This window comes from Humulus lupulus, chromosome 8 (assembly GCF_963169125.1).
Source record: "Humulus lupulus chromosome 8, drHumLupu1.1, whole genome shotgun sequence".
In the NCBI taxonomy this organism is placed as follows: domain Eukaryota; kingdom Viridiplantae; phylum Streptophyta; class Magnoliopsida; order Rosales; family Cannabaceae; genus Humulus; species Humulus lupulus.
Window position 1 is genome coordinate 170,354,845 of NC_084800.1, and position 24,655 is coordinate 170,379,499.

The window sequence follows — 24,655 nt, forward strand, 5'->3', positions numbered from 1 at the left end:
ACACTTAAGATCAGATTAATCATAGCCAACTAAGTTTGTCAAGTGCAAGTCAGAGAATATTTTGACAAAGTTTTTCAAGAAAGTAAAGTCTCAGTCCCCAAAAAGTCCCTCAAATGAAGTCACGAGCCTTCTATTTATAGGCTCATGGAATGTACAATATGGGTCATGGGCCTTGACCTAGTCACCACCCGTTTCAACCATATTTAATTAATAAAATAATACAAGATATTAATCAAAATCAAAATACAATAGAATAGGCTATTTTTTCTAGGGAAGTTTCCCTCAGGCCGTTATGGATCCTTTTGGTCGAGAATGTTCGTGACTAGCACATTCTTGAAACGTTGTTAGGGATCTCTCTGGTCGGTCAATCCCTTCCAAACACCTCTGAACTTCCTAGTCGGCACATATCCAACCAGAGGCAAACATCATCAAAGTCCAAGTCTATTGTAACTCCTGGGTAGCACCTTTCCGATCAGAGGTAATCAATCAAGCTTCTAGCCAATAGCTTATTTCTTGATTCCTCATATTCTTTCTGGTCGGCACATATTTGACCATTAATATGCCACCTGATATAAATTTATTTCCATGTGTCGCTTTAAAATGTCACGTCATTGGGTTGATTTTTTAGGGATAACACTATTTGTTTTGTTTTGTTATTTTACATCTTGTTTTATTGAATTATTGGAATTTTGGTGACGCTGAAAAATAATTTATGCTACAGCGCCATTCACAACAGATAAGTTTATTTTTTTATTCCAATTGATATATTGAGATCTTGATTTCACAATTGAATTTATTTAGTGGATCTTTTTTGTGCCTTATTTTTTAAGTAACTATTCCCTAGTTTTTGTTTATTTTTACTTCTTATAGTACATTATATATATAGTTTAAAATGTTGTATTTTAATGGTGTTTTGTTTTGTAGGATGCTTTTTTAATTATACATGTTGAATGTGTGGTTTTAATGGTGACGTTGGATTAGAGTCTTTCGCTTGGACTTTCTTTACACATTGACTTGGATTGTTTAAAAGTTGTGACTACTTTCTCTAATAGATCTTCTTTTGTCAATGACTTATGGTAGATCTTCTTTTGTCAATGATTTATGGTATTTATTAGAAGATATAACAAATTTATTGTCTAATTTTCTAAAAATAACTCTTGATCCATGTTTATCATACCGCCAATAAAGTTGGTCACGGATTGAGTATGCATGCTCGTAAATGGATGGTGAACTTTCTGGCTAGAAGATTTTCTTTCTTTTGTTCAAGTTGTTTACCTTTATAGATTGTACAACATTATGAATTTTTTCAAAGAATAAATTTCATTGGCAAAGAAAAGAAAAAAATATATATAAAACCTAAAACTCAAACTCATTTAAATATTCAAACTGCGTAAAACTTATAAACCATAAATATTTTCCCTAGCCATATCATTTCTTTCACAATCTATCTGCAGCAAATAAGGTCTTTCATTTTTTAGTAGTGATCAACACGGTTGGGAACGCAAGTCAAAATGAAGTAACCACGAAGAAAAAATACTAATCAATATTAACATGGAACCAAAACAAATCCCATAACCTAGTCAAAAAACACGAAACAAAGCAAAAACCAATCTCATAATCATAGCAGAAATTAAAATGATAAATCAAAACCCATGGAAAAAATAGAAATCAGAAATTAAAATAAAAAATAGTCATTACACAAAATGGCTGGATCCGAAACCCCTTTTCTTTGACTGTGGGAGGGGCGATGGAGCAGTGGAGGCTAGTTTAACTTTTCAGTCAACCTTCGGTGCACGTATTCCTCCCGCCTGATAACTAACTAAGAGGTTTAATTCTTTTTTTTTCAACTCTTCTCTTCTATTATATCTATAGAAGCCAACTTGTCATGAGGTTAACTGTATGAGCAACCGCTAAGAAACTCGATTTAGCAAAACAGGGTAAGCTGAACTTTTAATTTCCTGTTACATAACCAACATTATGAAATCTTTGCACAGTACAATGAAAGCTGGAGAATTTAAAAGGACAAGTTTTGATACACTTACCAGTGCAAAATTCAAAGAAATATCTTTTGTATCAGTCAAATTGAAAGCTCTCTACTAAAGAGGGGTTGATTTGCAGCTAATATTCGTCGAGCAATCCATTGTTTTTTATCAGATATTCGTTCTTTTAACATAGTACGCTGCTTGGACAATATCTCAGCAATAAGTTGGCGACCAAATAAGTGAGAGTTCTTCAGGATTAGGTTTCTTGTAGATGAATCAACACTATAACCATTGGGGACATCCACTGCAGCAGTTGAATAAGTAAATCCTTCTCTTTAGGCTTTCATAACACAACATGATGTGGCAATCCAAAATATTTTCTGTGAAACGAAGCAAGCTTACTGGCCAATTAAACTCGAAATTCAAAGCAGAGAAGAGGTTTCCGTTTCAACCACAAGAATCTCAAAATAAGAGGAGAAAGTTAAAGAGAAGAGAAATTATTTTTATTTTTCAATATTGTTTGTATAGCAAACAAAGATTTTTATTAAGAAAAATAAAAATTACAAAAAATAAGTTTTTTCAATCTTATGGGATTGACTACTAGGAAACTTTTGCCCCAGTTGCAATGCTTAATACCATCAAGCTACGATTGGATAGGATTAACAAATATAAGAGGATAAATATAGAAGAATGAATGAGTTGAACATTTGCCAACAATAAATTAGAAGAAAACAGTCTTGGATGCAAAATAACAAGTTTTTTCTCTTATCATAGAAATACATGGACATGTAGATTGGATGGGATAAATTATCCCAGATTTTTCAATGGGATTAAGTTATTCCAAACTAGGTAGGTTTGATTAATTTTTTCAATATCTTCTCTAATTTGAAAGCAAATCATTCTATAAAAATTATACAATCTTCTTATCCAATCTTATCCCACTCTCTAAATGTAACCTTAAGAGTTTTGTTTTCTCCTCATGCAAATCAAGACTATCCACTATATCTTATGGGGAGGGGGCAAGAGGATGTCAAAGTTGTGGACAGCAACCATTCTAACCATCTTACGGTGGCTTGAAAGAAATTGCAGAATCTTTGAGGGCAAAGAGGCTTCAGCAGAGGATCTATGGGAGAAGGTCAAAATTCTGGGTTGCAACTTGGATTTATTAAGCAAAAGATTTGAGGGTATTTCATTCCTAGATCATAGTAAAGAGTGGGGAAGTTTTCTGTAGTAATTATGTCTTAGTTTGTGTTAACTTTATTTTTATTTGTTTTGCCTTTGTTTACAGTTTTTGTTGGCTCTAGGAGATCTTTTTGGATCTCTCTTCTTTGTATTGTTTTCTGGTTAATACAAAGTTTCTTTTTCAAAAACAAAAAAGACTAGCCACTGTATCAACTGGCTGTTAAAAATGTGTCTTAAATGGTGATTTAGAGGAAGAAGTTTACATGAAAATTCTGCCAGGACTAGAGAATTCTCAATCAAAATAAAAAGTGCAAGCTAAGAAAGTCTTTATATGGGTTTAAATAGTCTCCAATAGCATGGTTTAATAAATTTGCTAAGTCAGTGATTAGAAAGGGGTACACTCGATGTCTGGCAGACCACACTCTGTGAAATTTTCCTCTGAAGCTCAGGTAACAATTCTAATTGTGTACATGGATGATATTGTTTTAATGGGAAAGAAGCTACTGGCAAGGAAATTTAAAATAAATCTCAGATATTTTCTTGGCATGGAGATAGCATGTTCAAGGAATGATATATTTGTCTCTCAACAAAAATACATTCTAGATTTACTCAAAGTGATAGGCATTCTCAGATAAAACCCTGCAGCAACACCAATGGACTCAACAAGGAAGATTGGTTCAGAAAAAGATAGTGTTCCATCACATAAGGGGAGATACCAAAGATTGGTTCGATGACTTAACTATATATCAAACACTCAACTCAATATTGGCTTTGCATTCAGTGTAGTAAGCTAAGCCAGTATATAAGTAGTTTAGCTGAAGAACAGATAAAAGCCGGTCATAGATTCTTAATGTATCTCAAGACTCCTAGAACAGGTTTACTGTACAAGAAAAATGATGGCAGTGAAGTTGAAGTCTATACAGATACAATTTCGGCAGGTGACATCAGGAGGTCAACTTCAGGATATTGTTCATGTGTGGGGAAACCTTGTGTCATGGAAGAGCAGGAAACAGTAATTCGTTTCAAGAAGTATAGCTGAATATGAATTTAGAGCTTTTGCTCTTGGCATTTGTGAAGGAGTGTGGTTAAGAAGACTACTCAATGAGCTATGGGGTCAATTTGTATTCGCAGGTTTTTCAACAAATGTTAGTCATGCCATGGCACTTCTATATTTTTATTTTAGAACAGTCACTATCTAAAACAAACTACCTTTCACTAGTTATATCCAACTTGTCATGCGGTTAACTGTATGAGGAACTGCCAAGAAACTCTATTTAGAAAAACAGTGTAAGCTGAACTTCTAATTTCTTGTTACATAATCAGGCACTATTCATTCCTTGCACGACACAACAACAGAAGCATGAGAATTTAAAAAAACATAGGTTTGATACACTTACAAGTGCAAATTTTGGAGAGAGATTTGTTGTATCAGTCAAATGGAAAGCTCTCTACAAAAGAGGGGTTGATCTGCAACAAACTGTTCATTGAGCAATCCATCGTTTTTTATCAGATTTTGGAGCTTTTAACATCGTATGCTGCTTGGACAGTATTTCAGCAATAAGTTGGCGACCAAATAAGTGAGAGTTCTTCAGGATTAGGTTTCTTGTAGATGAATCAACAGTATAACCATGTGGGGACATCCATTGCAGAAGTTGAATAAGTAAATCCTTCTTTTCAGGCTTCATAATATAACGTGATATGGCCATCCGAAATATTTCCTGTGGAACAAAGCAAGGTTAATGGCCAATTAAACTTGAAATTCAAAGCAGAGAAGGGTATAAAGGCTTATTTTTGTTTCATCCACAGGAATCTAACAATAAGAGGAGAGTTTAAAGAAAAGAGAGGATGTTTTAATTTTTCAATACCATTCCTATAGCAAACAATAATTTCTATTAAGAAAAATAAAAATTACAAAAAAGAAGGGAATGAAAAGTTCCACAAGAACCGACAAACCAAATCAGCAATACATGTGAACATAGTTCACATTTCGAATGATATGCTTAATTTATTTGTTACACAAAATCTATGTCGACTTTCCTAGTTTAGTGGAGATATTTTCCTCGTTTATTTGTATGCATTTACTCCCTAAAATCAGGAATTTTACTTCCTATTCCTAATATTGAATAGTTTGTTTTTCTATACATTAGTCTGTATGTATTTCATAAAAGAAGAGGACAATTCCTATTAGTAATGCTAGACACACTCTCAATTTACGCATAGAAATTACACACATCAAGTGTATTTAATTTTAACCATAGACATTTTTAACTAGGGGCCAAATCATCTTTAATTGCATGATTAAGATTAATAACACATTATAGTGAGTAAATTTTGTGTATCCGAATCATTACTCATTACCTAAAACACAGTACAAAACAGAATAAAAATTCTGACAAATAATTTAAACAGAATTGTATAAACAAAAAGATAGAAGCGGAGGTTTTAGACGAGCATAATCTTCTTAATATATCTGGTTTAACCTGGATGCCCTTATGGGAGGTCCAGCCTACGGTATAAATAGAAGAAAAAGGTAAAGAAAAGGTTCAAACTTCAAAGTATGGACAGGCTTGATAACATTCAGGCTAGCCCCAGCACCAAACATATTCCAAGATCATCGGCATGGATCTAGAAAATGATAGGAGAATTGGAGTCAATGTAAGGTAATTCAATGACACCAGTAATTTGTTACCTCATCAATCTTGCAGCCGAAACCATGGATCACTTTCAAAACATCATTTATTGAATTGATGTTTCCTGACTTAATAAATATAGTTGCAAACTTTTTCATAGCAGGCGCGGAAATCAACTCTCCATTGTCCTGATCATGAAAATATATCACAAGATCCTCAACTAAATTCATTACATAGAATGGAGAACCAGGAAACTTGTAAACAGCATAGCAAACCTTTACTACAACATAGGCATCTTTCAAAAGCCGGCCAGCAATTAAAATGTGGAGAATCTTTTCATGGATAGCCTTGCACATGGTGTTTTTTCCATATCTCAACATATTGTAGACAGAAAAAGCATCTGCGTGTGCCTTCATCTTACCAAGATGAAATATTAGGGAGGAACAGAGTTCCTACACAGCCAAAAAGAAAAAACTATTGGAATAGGTTCCCATTTCATAAATTAGCTCGTTTCAGGTCAGAGTTCAAATAGTTCAAGGCAAACCTTTATAAAGAAAAGAAAGAGCAAATCCAGATTAGACTTTAGTCATGCATACTTGAAACCCATTATATTCTAAACCAAATACGGAACATCCTACAGCTACCTAATCTCCATAATATCTCATCACATTTTATCTTCCCAACTCAACACTCATTATTCCCGCATGTTTTCTGTCCTAAAAGTTGTCAGGCAACAAGGCCACAATGAGTATTTTTATAAAATAAAAAAATAAAAAAACAATTATTGGGTGAGTTCCTAAACCTTGTCTGAAAGATTATTTGGGAATTTGGATGTGGAAGATATTATCTTTTTTCTTCATAAGCTCATTACTTTTTTAATTGACTTCATTCATATTTGGAATCCTTCTCATTCTGTGTCTATCTTCCAAAATCTTCTTCATTCCCGCACTTTTTTCCATGAAATTTGCCATGTTTTCTATTTTGCTCCTGCTTCTACATAACTTGTTTATTGAAAAATATATTATAGTTTAACTTTCTATTCATCTCTGGACAGAAAAACAAAGAAAAAAATGTGTAGCCAGTTTTAATCAATAGGAAGGAGCATACCTCATCTAATTGATGGCCTTTATTGTGCATGTCCACTGTCATTCGGTAAGCAAGCAAATACAACTTCTCCTTACAGAAATATTTTATTAGGATATGAAAGGTATTATAATCAGGACTGATAGCTAATTCATCCATTTTCTTTAACATTTCCATTACGCTCTCCATATCGCCTGCTCTGCAGTAAGCACAGAGCATAGTGTTAAACATCACCAAGTCATATGTGTCATATCTTGCTTCAAAATCCTTGGCCAACTGCTTTGCTTCTTCCAAAAGCCCACCTCTGCAGAATGCTGAAATCATAATACTGTAGGAATAACCATCTGCCAGAGGAAAAACACATCATTTCAGCACAATGGTAGTCTGTATAATTATACTAGATGACCTATGGAAAGCATGCAAAACGACAGCAATGCCCATCAAAGCTCATGTTGATTAAACTGAATCTATCAAATTTGAGAGTAAAGTTGCAACAGAGATTCCTTTATAACTTTACTACTGTTGAAAGGCACATATTATTGAAGGTGCTTATCAGTATTATAAACTTTTTGATACAAGATCTAAAACAATGTTATTCCAGGGCAAACTTTCTAATACTTGGATTCAAGGATCTGCCACAGGACATCTCATGACTAGGGTCAAAATACCAAATAAACGCGTTGAGGGTTCCTTATATATGTAGGTTACAAAGTCCCTTCTTAATTGCATTGAGTGAAAACTAATTTTAGTGTAGCATGCATAGCATTTTAACATTCGTGTTGAACACTTCTTGTCCAAATCTTAAGACCTTAATTAGAAACCCTAGTAAAAATCAAATTAAGTTATGAACAGGACTTTGGGGGCATGACAAATGATATGTTTAGTTTGATAACCTAAAGAACTAGATGCTTATGCTTTTTAGTGCATCGTGCATTAGTAAGAAGACAATGCACAGTTTGATGTCTAAAAGAAGCCTACTTAACAACTTTATTCACTGCATACCTGAGCTAACGCATTTCTCAAGCATTTCATCAAAAACTGATTTAGCTTCATTGATCTGTCCAGTCTTAGCAAGTGCATTCATCAATAAACAGTATGGCATCTGAAAATAGATTGATGATGAGTGACAAACATACAATCACAAAAGGAAAAAAAAAACTGGAGCTAATAAAAAGTGTAGGTAGCATTCCCCCAGGGGCCAAAAGGAAATGAATATAGATTTTTAGTAAAATTACAAAGAACTCTAAGTTGCCATGAATCATAACCAAATGTTTGACAAGAGACGAGCATATATTGTTAGTTCCAAAACATTTAAAAAAAATTAATCAATCAATCAACATAATGGCTATACTTACTTGACAGATTTGATATTAAATTGAATGACCAAAGGAAATTTTGTTGTTTTGGAATTACGATAATTAGTCATATCATCTCAAAAGAAGAACAAATAAGTAAAAAGCAAGTTGAAAGTTTCACAACACAAAGACAAACATTACCAGTAGTTGTAACAAAAAGAAATAAATCAGACAATTTTGGCTCAGTCAACTGAATGTATTGACCAAACTAGTTCCACACTGAACTTTAATGATGATGCAACTTAAATCCAGCACATTTGAGGTTAAACAAATGCTCTCAAAGAGAAAATGCCATAGTAATTACAAACTAGAAAACCTAGGACTATGAAACTAAATGATAGTTGTAACAGTACAACTGTACAAGTTTACCTCATCTTCGGCGTAGCCCTTAGCTTGCAGTTCAGCTAACAGTTCTCTAGACTTTTCAAACAAACCTCCTCTGACATATACCTTGAGTAAAGTTGTTAATATCACCTGAAAGCAATGTAGATTACTGAAATGAAGAAACAGTGTATTTAAACTATGAAAAAGTAAACATCAATCTGTGAAGAAAATGAAAAGCAATGTAGGAAAGATTATTACACCAAGCCAACCAGAAATCGCAACATAGTTACAAATATACGTAAATAAATTAAATACATAAACAATGTCTCCTTATTTTTGCATTTGAAATTACTTGCCCTTCTTATTTAGACAGCAATGTGCCCTTTATAGTAGATAATTTCCTTCAGGCTTCATACTTCAAATATGCTCAAGTATGTATGCAAAGTTAAACAAGCCACTTATTGATAGTGAAAGTACAGAAAACTAGACACAAACTAAACAGAATCATGGAAACAAATATAAATTGAAAAAAAAACACTATTTTCATTGTAAGCAAAACCTTGTTTGGAGGTAGCCCAGTCGACTCCATATCTTGAATCAAAATGTCGGCCTTTTTATAGTCTCCACATATAGAGTATGCATTGAGCAAAGAGCTATAATGAAAAACGTTTGGCGAATGGCCTTCTTCTTTCATCCGGTTAAAATAGCTTTCTGCTTCACTCAATTTATTATGTGAAGCACATATGGCCAGAAGAGTCCCATAAATTACATTGTCCATCTGCACATCATTTTGCTGCAACTCCTGAACAAGTTCCATTGCTATTGGATAGCCTTGTTTAGCTTTGATACAACCTGAAAGTAACTAAAGAAAACCAAAAATTATTATGTAAGGTATAATTCAAGAGAACTGCAGTTACAATGCCAAGTATTTTACTTATCAACATATATTTAAGGCTCCACAACATCACGCAAATTACAGATAAGACAACTGCACTAATAATATCTGACAACTAAGAAAGTGTTTTAGAAAATAAGAAAAACACAATCATAAATTGAATAGTAAAACCCACAAAGACAAGAAATTTTTTGAGGATGTTCAAATCGAATCAGTGGGTTATAAGATCAATTCAATATGAAGTTATCAAAACCAATTTCTCACTCCATCTAATCATTTTTCCCCTTTTATTCCTGCCTCACAAAACCATAAAAGGATGAAATGTATGAGAGGGCATCAATTAATTCCTTACCAATGTTCTAGATAAAATTCATTCATCTTACATGGCACACTTTACCACTACTACTTAATACACTAATTAGCAAAAACCTGGATTCTGAATATGAATGCAAAAGAAACAAATTATAGACATGAGTAAAAGGCATACTGTACTATATGTAACAACATCTGGTGTTAAACCATCCTGCTTCATCTGACCAAAAAACTTAATGCTGTGATCAAACTTTCCATTCCTAACCAAACTCCCAAGAACAGAATTGCAGATGATGATATTCTTTTTGGTTGATTCATCCTGAATGCTATTATAAACTTCTAGTGCACCCACAGGATTGTGAGTCTCTCCCGTGAACTTTATATAGTTGCTATATGATGCAGGACAAATCTTCATATTTTGTTGCATCCAATTGAAGCACTGCAATAAAAGCAAAAAGAATCCTATACAAATTTTAACAACAATAACTGAAGCTCTTATTCAAAAATTAATGAAATTAAATCAACATTATTACACCATCTTCAATTCATTTAAATGAGAATGCTTAAAGATGAAAATAAAAATGACAAAAACACACTATTTTATTTACTTATATGCAGGAAGAAATATGTATAAAAACAGGTATACATCCGTCAAATTAATACATGTATAGGGTAAGAGAGAGGCCACTCAAATACTTCTCTTTAACTGAACAAAAATGAGGTGGTTCCTACTTAAAGATTGATAGGCCTCCTATTAGTAATCATAGGATTAGAATGCGTGGAACCACACATCTCCTCTTAATAGAGGAGGTCTCAAGTTAAATTCCTTTTCCCATTATAATGTGTATGTATATCTATACATCTATATATATTTATATATACTATAAATATATATACGATGATTTAATTTAAAAAAAAAAGAATAAAAGATAGGCCTCCTATTAAAAATACCTACGTTACACGTAGGAAAAGAGGAGATGGCACGGACGAACAAATAGTCCAGTTAGAATAGGAGATTGGTTCCTGTTTCTATTGTAAGCCAGCTGTCCATGTGGCAGGAATTTAAATAGGAAGGTGCTGAGCTTAGTAAGGATGATTTGGATAAATGGAAATTGATTGTGGAGAGACCAGGCTCTCGAACACTTTAAAGGTTCTTGTACTGATTTTCTGTCAAATTCAATAAAACAATAGCAGATTTTCTCCTGTCATTCTCTCTTCTATATCAGTTTGTGTCTGTTGTGAGTGTACCTCCCTATCAAAGATTACTAGAAAAAAAAATCCGACATAAGGCAGACAAGCCATGAAGTAGCAGGATAATATATAATCCGAGCAGAAGAATAGTTAAAAGGGACGATTACTCTTCTAATGCTTTCTTATTGATGAGATAAAAGAACCTAATTAAGTTCAATATGTTTCCAAGAAAACTAAATTAGGTACAACAACTCTCATATAAAATTCATCTAACAAATGTACGATAATATAGTAACCACAAACACATTTTCTACTTCTCCACTAAAACAAAGGAAAAGTGGGTCATTAAGTTGCCAAACATAACATATAATCTCAAAGTTTTAATTCGTAAAAGTCGCACTTGAATCATTATTTTAAATAATTTTTTTTTAAAAAAAAGAGAAGCATGCATGTTCACTAACATTTATGTGGACAAGACACACACAGAAACTACATATGACTTGAGGCAAATTAAATGGGCTATATGAGAGACACCGTTAGGAATAATATATATACATATATATGCGACACTTAGTAATGCATACATAGCCAACTTTGTATGTTCAACAGATATAACAATGGAGTGTTCAGTTAAATAATTTGCAAGATGTAGCACCTGGGAAAGCTTGTGCCATCTCTTTCGCATTCCGAAATGACGTAATATTGCATTCAAGTCCTGAACTTTTAAAATATCTCCATAGCTGCAAAATAAGGTCTCGTTTAAGTTACAACTTATTGGTTAGGTTACTGTTTTATCTTGTCAATTTGAGAGAACTACATTAAGACTAAGCAATCACATATGTAAAAAATCAAGGGATGCACATGATTCTTATAATAAGAGTATCAAAAGAGAAGAAAAACTATCTATATACTAGAAGGCAAAATTCCACATTGAAAATTCTTCATATTTATAAGTAAATAGATTACTGAGCATTGGCTTGATACAGGAAAGACCATATAATCAATGAACTACAATTTTAAGAGAAACCTCTCTCAGTTAGTTGAGTTAGGTTCAAATTTAGATGTTTTATTGTATCATGTTCCACTAAAAAAGAGACCCCTTTCGAACTTTACAGATATAGGTGTTTTCTTCTTATTTGATACAAAACAAGATTAAAAAATTTAATGTCTGCGTTTCAAATTGATATTAGTTCATGATCCATACAATATACAAGTGTAAAATCATGGTCCATGATAAAAATGCAACTGAACTTCAACTCTTAAAGATGACTTTTACCCAGCAAACTTTCTTGATAACTAAGAATACAAACCATTTCAGAACAGAGATATTACTAATCCCAGATAGGGTTTCATTTCTCAAATCTAAAAAAAATAACATAACATTCAAATTTTACAATAAATTTCACAACCCAACATGCCAATCGAACCCACAAACTTTATTTCATGGGTCACCAACAAAATTTAACAAGAATAAATAAACTGACACTAATACAAAAAAAAACAACAAATTAACAAAGAAATATAGTTCCAAAACAAAAAATGAAGAGGGTTACCTTGTAAGAGCAGAATCCAAATCAGGGGATAGTTGAATTTCAAGAATAGCAGACTTTCTGGCCGAGTAAGATTTTGAAGGAGTCCTGTTACGTTTCACTTCGCCATTGTTGGGTTGTTCTATGTTTGCTCCTTTAACAAAAGTTGTTGTCGTTGTTGGTGAAGCTTTAGCATAAATGAGATAAGAATTCTTTGGTGTAGTTGAGGTGGAAGGAGAGAAGGAATATGGTAATGGGAAGGAGCAAGGCATGATATGTTGCATTCTAGCACCAAGTATCGATACCTCCATTTTTGGATATGTGCTTCACTCTGCTTTGCCAATGTGCACAATTAAAAAAAAATCCTTAATTCTTAGTTAGTACCAATAGGTGTTTGCTTTTCTTATTCTAGAGGGATAATAGTTTCTTCAGATTCTAAAAATAATAACAATAAAAAATGTAATAATTTCATAATTCAAGAAGAATGTTTTGGTACTTAAGGGTTTGATTGGTTCGCCATTGAGAAGCTGTATTCCTTTTGAATTTTAAATTACCCAAGTTGTTTTCTTCATCAACACATACATAATTTTAATACAACATTTCTCTTGAGAACATTCTCCCAGAATAACGAAACTACTTAGAACCACTTATTTCTCACAAAGTAAGCAGCAATTTGAATCTCTTTTATAAGAAAATCGTAAGAAAGTAATCATATCCTATAAGTCAAATATGTTATATGTAGGATGCTTATGACACAAACATTACAAGGAGGAAAAACACAGTATGCGAAGGCATTTTAACTCTTAATATCCAAAGTGGAACATGCTTCAATGGGCGAGAAGCATAAAAGGATGTGATCAAAATCAACAACTAACAATAGCTGAATTGATCAATTCACAAACATGAATTATGAGCAAAATACATAAATAATCAGATAAATAAAAACAACTAAAATAGAAAGCATTAACAATATAAAACATTTCTTCAAAAAAAAAAACAATATAAAACATAATTCTCTAATGACCCATAATGCATATCCATGAATGTTCATAAAGTACTTTGATGACTATTCAACTATATAAACAAATTATTCACACGATCATTTCATCAAACAATACATATGCCAACTACACAATAACATATTGCACCCGAAACCTACTTTCCCATATAAAAAAAAACATCAAAGGCCTATTTAATTTCACAATTTCACACACCATGGATCATTATAATTTCTATGTTGAAATTGAAAATGATCATGTATCATTTCAATACCAAGACAACACAATCCAAAAATCCCATTATATATAATATAAAATCTTATAATCTACAGATTCTCAAATGATTCCATATATGAACATTTATAGCACTGAGAGAGATGGAGAAGAAAAGAGGCACCACGACTCCATGAGAGTGAGAGAAAGGGAGGGAGGTTGTCGTGAGTGAGCTGTGACATCAATTAAGGTGAGAGAGGTGCCGAAGTGAGTATGAGAGAGAGAGAGAGAGGTGAGGTGGGTTTACCTACAGTGGCGCCACCGTGGTTGTGGGTTTGGAGTGCGGTGGCGGATTGGCGTCCAAGGAGCTTCTTTCTATCGTCTGCTGATGAAGTGAAAGAGAAAGAACTGGGCAAAACGAGAAGAGGATATGTATTTGGAATTATCTAGTTTTTGAAAGAATAAAAAAGATTTTTGTACTGTGAATATTAACCACAATCATATGGTATTTGTTAAAAAAAATTCCCCAATTATTAATGTTATTAAATTGTATCCTCTAAATTTCACCGCACACTCTATTAACACGTGATAATGTGATAATGTGATAATGTTTTTTAATAATGATATATGCACTAAATATTACTTCAGTTAATATATTTTTTTTAAATAATCAAATTAATTTGAGACAAATTTATTATTTTATAAAAATTGTATCACGTCAATTAGTTTAATTTTTTTTACATAATATTAGTGTATATATCATTATTCAAAAATATTATAACATGATAATTATTCTATACGCCATGTTAGTTCTTTTGTACAAAGTACAATTTAGTAATAATAATAGTTAGATAAAAAAATTTAACAACCCAAAAGATTTTAGAGTTACTATGTAGTAGTAGTGATAATAGTTAGCGGATAGCTAAAATCTTGTTTATCATTTTGTAAAATAAAGAACCAATCATGTATTATTACAGGCACAACTATTTTTAAACTTTTTTAAAATGATAAAATAGGATCTGAATTAGTGTCAATAGATCCTTAGCAACACTAAAATGAGTAAAATGGGATTTCTTATAAATGAAGAAAAAAGTGTTTTATTATCAAAAGAATTAGGAACTTTTTTTATATAAATATAAGAAAAAAATAACATTACACTAAATATGAGAATTTGAAATTGTTAAGTTCAATAAGAAATTTAATCAATTATTCTTCAACTCCTATTAAATATTCTCGTGTCACTTCATGGCTTGGATTGGATTGGAGTTCCTTGTCTTCTGTCTTGGACGGTCCATTTCTAACATCTTATCACATAACAATACTAATAGGCTTGGATTGGAGGTCCTTCTCTTTTAACAAAAAGATACCATAGTTGGTTTTGTTTCTCCAATTTTGTTTTTAAGATTTTAGCTTTTTTTTGTAAAAGTATTCAAACACGATTTATTGCTTTGTTATTATTCTTATTTTATTTTATTTTTTAATTTGTAATCTATAAAATTTAAAAAAAAAAAAAAATACAGGGGATACATTATTTTCAATATATCTTATGTATGATGGTGATTAGCTCCTTAATTCTATCAACATTATTGTTGACCAAGATTTTGGTCAACGACGAGTAAACGTCAAAACTACAATAAACCTTCAAGAGAAAAAACGACACTGATAATTTTATAGTGGTTCAGCCTTAATTTATTGGTAATAGCCTAATTCACTTGGAGTTTCTTAAGTGTAAGTAGAAAAATACATAATTTCTCTCTCTACACTCTCTCAGAAAATGCCCAAAGTCTCCAAACTAGAGAGATTTTCCTCAGTCTAAAAAGATCAGATCCCCTAAAATGATGTCATGAGCCATTTATTTATAGGCTCATGGATCGTACATCAGGTATCTCCCTTTGACCGGGTCCTTGGTTCTTCCAACAGACTTTAATTAATCAAATATAAATGAATTTAAATTACAATAATATAGCTATTATTCCGAGATATCTGAGAGATTCCTGCGGCAGTTGAGAATGATTCGGGTTGAAGTTGTTACTGAGGACATAGGCGAGCACCTATCGTCAGCAAAGCACACCTCTAGCACACCTCTGGTCGGTATAGGCAAAGCACTCCTCTAGCACACCTCTGGTCTAGCATGACACATCTCTGGTCTAGCAAAACACTTTACTGGTCGGGCAAAATAAATAACTGGTCGGCCAAAACGACTGACTGGTCGCCTAAACCAAATGACTGGTCGGTCAAAACGACTGACTAGTCGGCTAAAACAGATGACTGATCGGTCAAAACGACTGACTGGTCGGCCAAAACAAATGACTGGTCAGTCAAAACGACTGACTAGTCGGCCAAACTCCTAACTAGTCAGTCAAAAATCTTTACCGGTCAGACAGAAATTCTATTAGGCCGGTCAGATCACTTTATCACAACTCTGAAGAGCCAACACATTTATTGACTATTAATGTGTCATTTACTGACCATGTATTGCCACTTGTCACTTCTGATTGCCACGTCATCAAACTGAAATTTTGGGGATAACATTTTCCCCCCAAGTTTATTATATGATTTACTCTATGATAAACTTTTTTTTTCTAGCAAAATATTTTTGAGGTCATCCAAAAGTTTTCATCCGGTCAGTAACTTTAACTTTTGAATTAAACCCACGATCAAACGTTTCCTTTAGCCATTCAAACTTGTTTCTTTTACCATTCCTAACCGATCAAATTTCTTTTGTCCCTTGGAAGCCTTGTGCCTCAGAACCCAAACAGCTTCTTGGCAATGCTACTCCTCGGACATGCTTATCCTCGGACGCACCCCAACCGCTCGGACACCCATGCCTTCGGACAGGCTGCTCCTCGGATGCCCCTAACTACTCGGACACTTGCCACCATCCACTCGGACACATGCCACCATCCGCTCGGATGCAGCCCCAGCTACTCGGACACGCAGCCAACATCCGCTCAGACACGCAGCCAACATCCGCTCAGACGCAGCCCCAGATACTTAGACATGCAGCCAACATCCGCTCGGACACAACCCCAGTAGCTCGGACATGCAGCCACCATCCGCTCGGACGCATGCCACCATCTGCTCAGACGCAGCCCCAGCTGCTCAAACACGCATCCAACATCCACTCTGACGCTAGCCTTCGGATGCGCGCGCGAGCCTGCTCGGGCACACTAGGCATCCGCTCGGCCATCACCTAACCGATCGGGCGTACGGTGTAGCTACTTAAGCATATGCCTAAAACTTATCCCTCCAAACACCATCAAAACACCTTGTTCGAATCTCTCAAAAGTATTTTGAGAGATTGATTTCTCTCAATCAATCTTGGGGAAAATTGACTTCTCTTCTCAAAGACATTTTTTCACTATGTAGTATTTACTTTGTATTCATTTGTTCGTGTTTGTTTGATTCACTCCAGGGACTCATCGCTGTTAGTCATGCTCAACAACAGAGTTTCCTACTCGACCAGTGATATATGCTCAGCCGACTAGGGAAGTTGTATCTGCTTTCCCGACCAGGAAAACTTTGCACCTGATCAGCTAAACTTTGTACCTGGCCAGTAGTTTACTCTTTTTTCTTGTGAAGACAATTGTTGCTTAGCAGCTTTGGTATTTTTCTCGTACAGTCGAGCTGTTGGCATTTATACTTTTCTTTTCTTTGCTAACTTGAAACATTCTAAGTCTTTTTAGACTTAAAACATTATAGGTTTTTTGTGAATAGTAAAATCACCCTGATGTATGCCTTATATTTTCGCATGAGTACTTAGTTTTCTAACTTAGAAATTCTAGACATTTCATAAGTCCATACTAAGTATACTTTCTCACACTCTTATTGCTCTAACATTTTATGAGCATAATGTTTATTGTTACACGAATATATGCTTCTAACTTGAAATTTTTAAAAAAATTCCAAGTTACTTAAGCTTTGTCAAACAAGTTAGCTTAATGGCCTTTTTGGACTTCGAAAATTTACAAGTCAGCCTAAAAACAGATATCTTAACTCGTGCTCTTATTGCCTATGTTAAATTATATACCAATATACCCCATGTGCCCCCCAAGTGTCGAGGGTTGAAAGATCCTTAGTCACTTGCTACTTGACCGCGTCTGTTCGAGCAGTTAATTACTCGTGAAACACATAGAATATATGGAAAATATTCGAGCAGTTGAACACTGCTTAAACGTATCGACCAGTTGAACACTGTTTGATTTTACCGACCAGTTGAACACTGTTCAAATAATTAACACACATGCACATTTGTAGCAAGAATCGACCACGCTGCGCGTAGTCTCTTTTATTACTCGTAAAAAAAAGGACAAAACGTGTCTAATAACGAGTCTTAAACAACAACAAAAAATTCAAAAATAGATGACTGGTCAGCAAATAACCAGCTCATAAACCAAATTTAAATAAAATGTTAAACAACTTGAAATTAAACTACCACTCTTAAAGCGGTATTTAGAAATAATATATCCACAGACGTTCGCCATTCCAATGGTTCCTGATCAGGCTCCGTTCACCAAATCTGATCCTAGCACTCTCACTCTTGTCAAAGTGTCTGGGCATACCTCTCTCTTGTTTTGTTACTATCTTCAGCCAAATGTGGACCTCCACATACAGTGTCTAAGGTAAAGTCCACAGGCCCAGGTTGCAAGGGTGGAGATCTCTGTCGTTTGAAGCCATGATTGTTGCTGCCTCCTTCTCCTTGGGGTGTCTCTGCCCGGTACTTTTTCAACTTGCCCGACCGGAAAAGAAATTCTATTTCGTCCTTGAGGTGATTGCATTCATTTGTGTCGTGACCATAATCTCCATGGAAACGACAAAACTTATTCATATCTCTCTTCCTCATCTCTTTCCTGATGGGTGGAGGTTTCTTGTAGAGAACCTCTTCATGACTAGCAAGATATATTTCCTCTCGGCTAGCTGAGAGAGTGGTGTAATTAGTGAACTGAGGCTTATACTTGGTTAGCTTTTCGTTTGAACTCGACTTAGCCTTCTTTTCTTCATGGTGGTCAGACCCATTATTCCCACGTTTCTTTCCACCATTCTTAGGGGGGTCAGCTAATCCGCCTGGATTGTTTATGCCATTCTCCTCTTTCTCGATTGCATCATCCAATTTCATATACTTGTTTGCTCGGTCAAGAAATTGTTGAAGTGTTGAAATTGGATTTCTATGTATACTATCCCACAAAGGGCTCCGATAAGTTATCCCAGCGAATATGGCAACCATCTTCCCCTCGTCTCCTACAGCAGTTGCTCTATTGGATTCTCTCAGGAATCTCTATATATAATTCTGTAAAGACTCATCATTTCCTTGTTTGATATCTGCCAAGTGGTTGGCATAAACTGGTGGAGTCCGGGCAGCGTTGAACTGTCTACAAAAATCCTTCCCGAATGCTTCCCAAGAGGTAATGGAATTCGGTTTAAACTTCCAATACTATTCTTGGGCAGTATCGGATAATGTGGTTGGAAAGACTCTACACCGGTAATCATCACTTACACCAAGTAGCTCCATTTGGTCCTCAAATTTCCCAACGTGCATAGTGGGATCTGCCTTTTCTATATACACTGGCAGTACCGGTGCTTTATATTTTGCCGGCAGTTGGGCTGCTCTAATCCGGGCACAAAATGGGCTGCCACTCCGGTTGTAACGACCTAAATTTGCTATTAAGGCTTGGAGCCTTGATTAGTGTGCCTGGAGGGAAATAATTGTTATATTGCATTAATTTATGTGAATTTAATGAATATGTGGTTAGAATGCATGTTTAGGTGAAATAAATATGCATGCGAACCCCGTTTGTATGATAGGGGTAAATTGGTAATTTTAGCCCGCTGATGGCATAAATGTGATAATTGTATTATGTCATTTGAACCACGTGAGTGTGGTGATATTATTGTGATGCACGTGCCGAGACGGTCCTAGAGAGCTAGTTAACTTAGAAGTCACAACGGGATTTTTTTATACCCAGCTCGGGAGGAGCCTAGGGGGTACTTTGGTAATTTCATGTTTGAGTTGTGAATTAGTGGTTATTGATTATTGGTGATTGAGTAACCTTTAGTAACTGCTGAGAGTAACAAGTTGTTATGGAAAATGGTAGAATAGTAATAGAGATGAAATGACTAGAGTGCCCTTGAGGTTTAGTTAGGAAAGGGTTTTGATGGAGGGGTAAAATGGTCATTTGGCAAGGGTTTAGATAAGTTTCAGCTGGGGAAAAAGGGGCACACGTTTAGCATTTAGTCACATATTGGTTTATGCTAAAATTTGAAGAAAAAGCTAGAAGAAAAGGAAAGGAAGAAGGGAGCTGAAATTTTGAGACTTAGGAGAAGAATCAAGGAAGCTTAAGGGTGAATTCTCCACTTGAGGTAAGGATTCTATGCAATTTTAAGATTTGTTTCTGTTGTGGTTTAGGAAATTTGAAGCATGGTTTAAGTTTTTCAACCTTTGGTTTATGTTTTTGGTTTATGGGTTTAGATTTCTGAAGTTTGAAATCAAAGGGGTGGATTTTGAGTATGATTTTGTGTATGATCTTGATGCTAGTGTGTATAGGTTGTTAGATGGTTCATTTGAGGTTTCAAATTGGTTTTGGGGTTTAGATATGTGTTTGGGTTGGTTTAGAGGTGTTTTGGATGAGGGAATTGCAGGAGAAAAACCCAGAATTTCTGGGTTCGCATAGGGGCGCCGCGGCCCTGCTCTTCGGCGCCGCGGTGCGAGGCTATGTCAGGGGGGAGGAAACTTTCTGACTTTTATGGGCGTCACGGCCCTCACGGGTAGCGCCGCGGCGCTAGGCTATTTTCAGGATGGGAAATTTTGCATTTTTGGGCATTTGTTTCGGGGGCTCAGGGGATGTTTCCGATGCATTATTTTAGGAATTTGGAGGTCCCGAGAGTACGGGATTGGTCCTGGAAAGTGGTTTTGGAATTGGTTAGTATTAAAGAGTGTTTTATATGTGTTGTGACTAGGGTTTTGGTGAGGCTCAAGTTAGAGGACCGTGCTCGTGACTTTTGTGCACTGTGAAGCTCGGGATACAGGTAAGAAAACTGTAGCACCCGTAGGACAGGGCATGGGCCCATAGTGTTAATGCAAGGAACGACCCTAAATTATATTACATGTTAGGGTGTAGTCTTGATTGAATTGTTATATGTTTGAATGTTATTTGAATTATACTATATGTGATTATAGTAGAATGAACGACAAAGGAGCCGAGAACGGCAAAGGTGCCGAGAACGGCAACGGAGCTGAGAATGGCAGCGGGGCCGGAAGTAACACTTAGCACGTGGAATACTTATAGTCAGGGTGGGACCCCAATGGATACATGGGATATCCTTATGGTGAGGACTGAGATACCAGACCTGGGTAATGCTTCTGGAACGGCATGGCCGTGTTTGTTTAGTCTGATGGACTACTTGGTTATCTGTGGATTATCTGATAGGTTGATTATATATTATGCATACGCTATGTGCTGTTTGAGTTTTCTTGCTGGGCTTCGGCTCACGGGTGCTCTGTGTTGCAGGTAAGGGAAAAGATAAAGTCAACCAGCCATGAGTACGGAGAGCATGAAGCGACGCGTACATGTTTGGCCTGCTCGACTGCTTTGGTTGGGGGCATTTTTTAAAAATGGTTGTATTAACCTGTAATTTTGATAGTCAATCAGCTGTAAACTTATTTTAACTTGTAAATATTTTGCAAACCTTATTTTGGGATCCCAAATGATAGATACTTGAAGTTTTCAACGAAGTAAAGCATTTTCAAAAGATTACAGCCTTAACTTTTGCTTAGTCACACTTTTGTTTTAAAAACCTCGGTTAGCGGGTTAATTGCACAATTTTTCGTAAAACTCACTTAGTAATGGCTCTAGGGCGTTACACCGGTGGTCTATCGCATCCATCCCAGATGGTCATTTTGACAAACCTTGCATTGCAGCTGTTAGCACGTCATGCTAGGATTGGATGGCTGGTGCAACTGATGAAGTTCCAAGGTCTTGACCGCCTGGTCGGGCATTACCATCTGGTGCACTGTCGTCAAGTATTTTTACTTGACTGGCAGGGTGGTTCAGATTTTGCCCTTTGACCGGGATGGTCCTCCTCTTGTTGGTGATAACGTCCCTCAGATCCTTCCGGGAAGCATGCTCTCCTGCCTGATCGAACACCGTACTTTTTAATTTTTCAGAGGGCTTACTACGCGGGACTTGCTCTCTCCCACTACGCTGCTGCCCGAGGTGCAGTGGAGGCCTTTTGGTACATCCCGGGCAGTCTTTTCCTCCTTGTTGGTCATTGCCCCCCTTTTCCTTTGACTAGTCGGTGTGATGACTATCAACCTCATCACGACCATGCCCATCTTTAAATTGTGAAGTCCTCTTGTCTCGAGGAGTCCTGGTCTGATCCTGCTTGGGTGGAGTCTTTTTACTGCCCGATCGGTGTCTCCCGGATCTAGAAGTTTCTGATCGGTGGCTCCTGGAGGGGGTTCTAGAGTTCTCCCTTTGCGTTGAGGCAATTCTGGAGCGGACTCCATCATCTGCTCGACCAGTTTGATTGCTTCATCTCTGGTCAGGTCCCTGAGAGTCCGTCCTTCCAGCAGGGGACTTCCGACTAGCGTTATCCTTTCGTGCTCCTTGGGCGGCTGCTCGTGTCGCGACTTAATCATTGGCTTAGCCCAATTGGGTAGCCGCCTCTAAAGCAAGTGCTGCTTCGTGATGTCTTCGGTCGACCTCCTCTTGTCGTTGTCTGATCTCTTCGCTTCTGGCCTCCATATCGCACCTTTACTTCTTTAACGCAGCTCTCTGCTTGGCCATCTCTTCAGCGAAAGACTCTTGCCGAGCATTGAATTGCATCATCTCCCCTTGGAAAGTGCCGATTGCTTCCTGGAGTTGTTCAACTTCTGGAGTGGTCTCCTCGAGAAAGACCCTGGGCTCAATCTCTGGGTTCTGCGGTCCAGAACCTTCTGATCTAACAGGCTCTTTTGACGTGCCTGGCTTTTTGGATGCCACATTGGTATTCTTGGGCGCCATCTTGATATGTTAGTCGTGTGTTTCTTCTCTTCAGGCTCTCAATAAAAGCACCAAAATGTTGACCACGATTTTGGCCAATGACGAGTAGACGTCAAAACTGCAATAAACATTCAAGAGAAAAAACAACACTGATAATTTTATAGTGGTTCAGCCCCAATTTATTGGTAATAGCCTAATCCACTTGGAGTTGTGATATATATCCTATACTTAAGATTAAATGAACTTGAGCCAACTGAGTTTCTTAAGTATAAGTAGAAAAATACATAGTTTCTCTCTCTAAACTCTCTCAGAAAATGCCCCAAGAATGCCCCAAGTCACAGTCCCAAAGTCTCCAAACTAGAGAGTTTTTCCTCAGTCTAAAAAGATCAGATCCCCTAAAATGATGCCATGAGCCATTTATTTATAGGCTCATGGATCATACATCAGGTATCTCCCTTTGACCAGGTCCTTGGTTCTTCCAACAGACTTTAATTAATCAAATATTAATGAATTTAAATTACAATAATATAGCTATTATTCCGGGATATCTGAGAGATTCCCGCGACAGTTGAGAATGATTCGGGTTGAAGCTGTTACTGAGGACATAGGCAAGCACCTCTCGTCAGTAAAGCACACCTCTAGCACACCTCTGGTCTAGCATGACACATCTCTGGTCTAGCAAAACACTTTACTGGTCGACCAAAATGACTGACTGGTCGGCCAAAACAGATGACTGGTCAGTCAAAACGACTGACTGGTCGGCCAAACTCCTAACTAGTCAGTCAGAAATTTTTACCGGTTAGACAGAAATTTTATCAGGTCGGTCAGATCACTTTATCACAACTCCGAAGAGCCAACATATTTATTGACTATTAATGTGTCATCTACTGATCATGCATTACCACTTGTCACTTCTGATTGCCACGTCATCGAACTGAAATTTTGGGGATAACAATTATAGAATCGAGAAACACTACAATATATTCAGATTCATCAAACAGAGCATAACAGAACATACATATAATTTCAATGTTTAAATTTTACAATATTAAGTAAAAAGAGTTAAGAAAAAAACTAACCAAAATATCACAAGAAAAGCCTTAGCCGAGAGACACCATAATCCAAGATGATAAACCTGCAAAAACATACATATCAAAAAGGATAAATGCCTAAAGGTGAACAACATATTAATAGAAATAGCCCATGAAATGACGTCAATATAAATGAGTTGTGTACAGAAATAAAGAATGTCCCTGGACTGGAATTCCACTCCCTCGCATGCAGGTTTAGTGATAGAGCTTTGGTCTGTTCCATGACCAAATTCCATACCAAGGATTATACCTTCTACAGTTCTATTTTGGTATATTAATGGAGTGAAAATGCATAATTATAGTCTGAACCCACTTGGACGAGATGGAGGTCGACCACCGTGCACTAAGAGCACCGTGAGGGTCGGGCGAGGGAGAATTGTGTGATGAGTGAATAGGCAGCGAGGGTCAGAGAATAAGATGATATGATTTGTTTGTATGTGTATATATTACAAGGAGAATGGTACCACCTACAAAGTTGTCATTTCCAATCTTCTGGACAATTTAAATGCCTGAAGGTATGCACACCAACCCGAGTGGCCCAACCATTTGGCGAATGACTCGGTTGTCAGTGAGCTTACGAGAATGTGACAACAAATGGATTGGTTTTTGAAACTCAAAGGATGGGACTCAGACTTTGATGAGGAAGGAGGAGAGCCCTGTGCACCTAGTCGAGGAGCCCATGCCTTTCAGATTTAGGATGCCTGCAATGGATTCCTACGATGGGACTACGAATCCTACTAACCATTTGGCCAAGTTCAATAGGCAAATGACAGTACACAAGGAGTCTGAGGACGCACGATGTACAAGTTTCCTATTGACAGAAAGTTAGTGGTTTAAAAAAAATACAAGTCGGGAAACATACACTCTTGGTCCTAGCTGTCTTCAAAATTCA

The 24,655-nt window shown here is 36.1% G+C and overlaps 1 protein-coding gene across 4 annotated transcripts; it reads right to left on the reverse strand.

Moving 5' to 3' along the window:
- Positions 1 to 1,512: 1,512 nt before the first annotated feature.
- LOC133798658 (pentatricopeptide repeat-containing protein At1g10910, chloroplastic) lies at positions 1,513 to 14,159 on the reverse strand. Of its 4 annotated transcripts, XM_062237086.1 has the most exons (13): positions 14,002 to 14,159; positions 12,508 to 12,814; positions 11,610 to 11,694; positions 9,939 to 10,202; positions 9,116 to 9,418; positions 8,602 to 8,706; positions 7,880 to 7,979; positions 6,902 to 7,221; positions 6,070 to 6,246; positions 5,854 to 5,982; positions 4,562 to 4,882; positions 2,043 to 2,362; positions 1,513 to 1,958 (listed from the first exon to the last, which is right to left on the reverse strand). In XM_062237086.1, the coding sequence occupies exons 2-11, from the start codon at positions 12,792 to 12,794 to the stop codon at positions 4,646 to 4,648; spliced, it is 2,007 nt and encodes a 668-aa protein (XP_062093070.1). In that variant the 5' UTR covers positions 12,795 to 12,814; positions 14,002 to 14,159; the 3' UTR covers positions 1,513 to 1,958; positions 2,043 to 2,362; positions 4,562 to 4,645. The 4 variants fall into 4 exon arrangements, with proteins under 4 accessions (XP_062093070.1, XP_062093071.1, XP_062093069.1 ...); XM_062237087.1 differs by having other exon boundaries at positions 1,513 to 2,286; XM_062237085.1 differs by having other exon boundaries at positions 1,513 to 2,362.
- Positions 14,160 to 24,655: the final 10,496 nt, after the last annotated feature.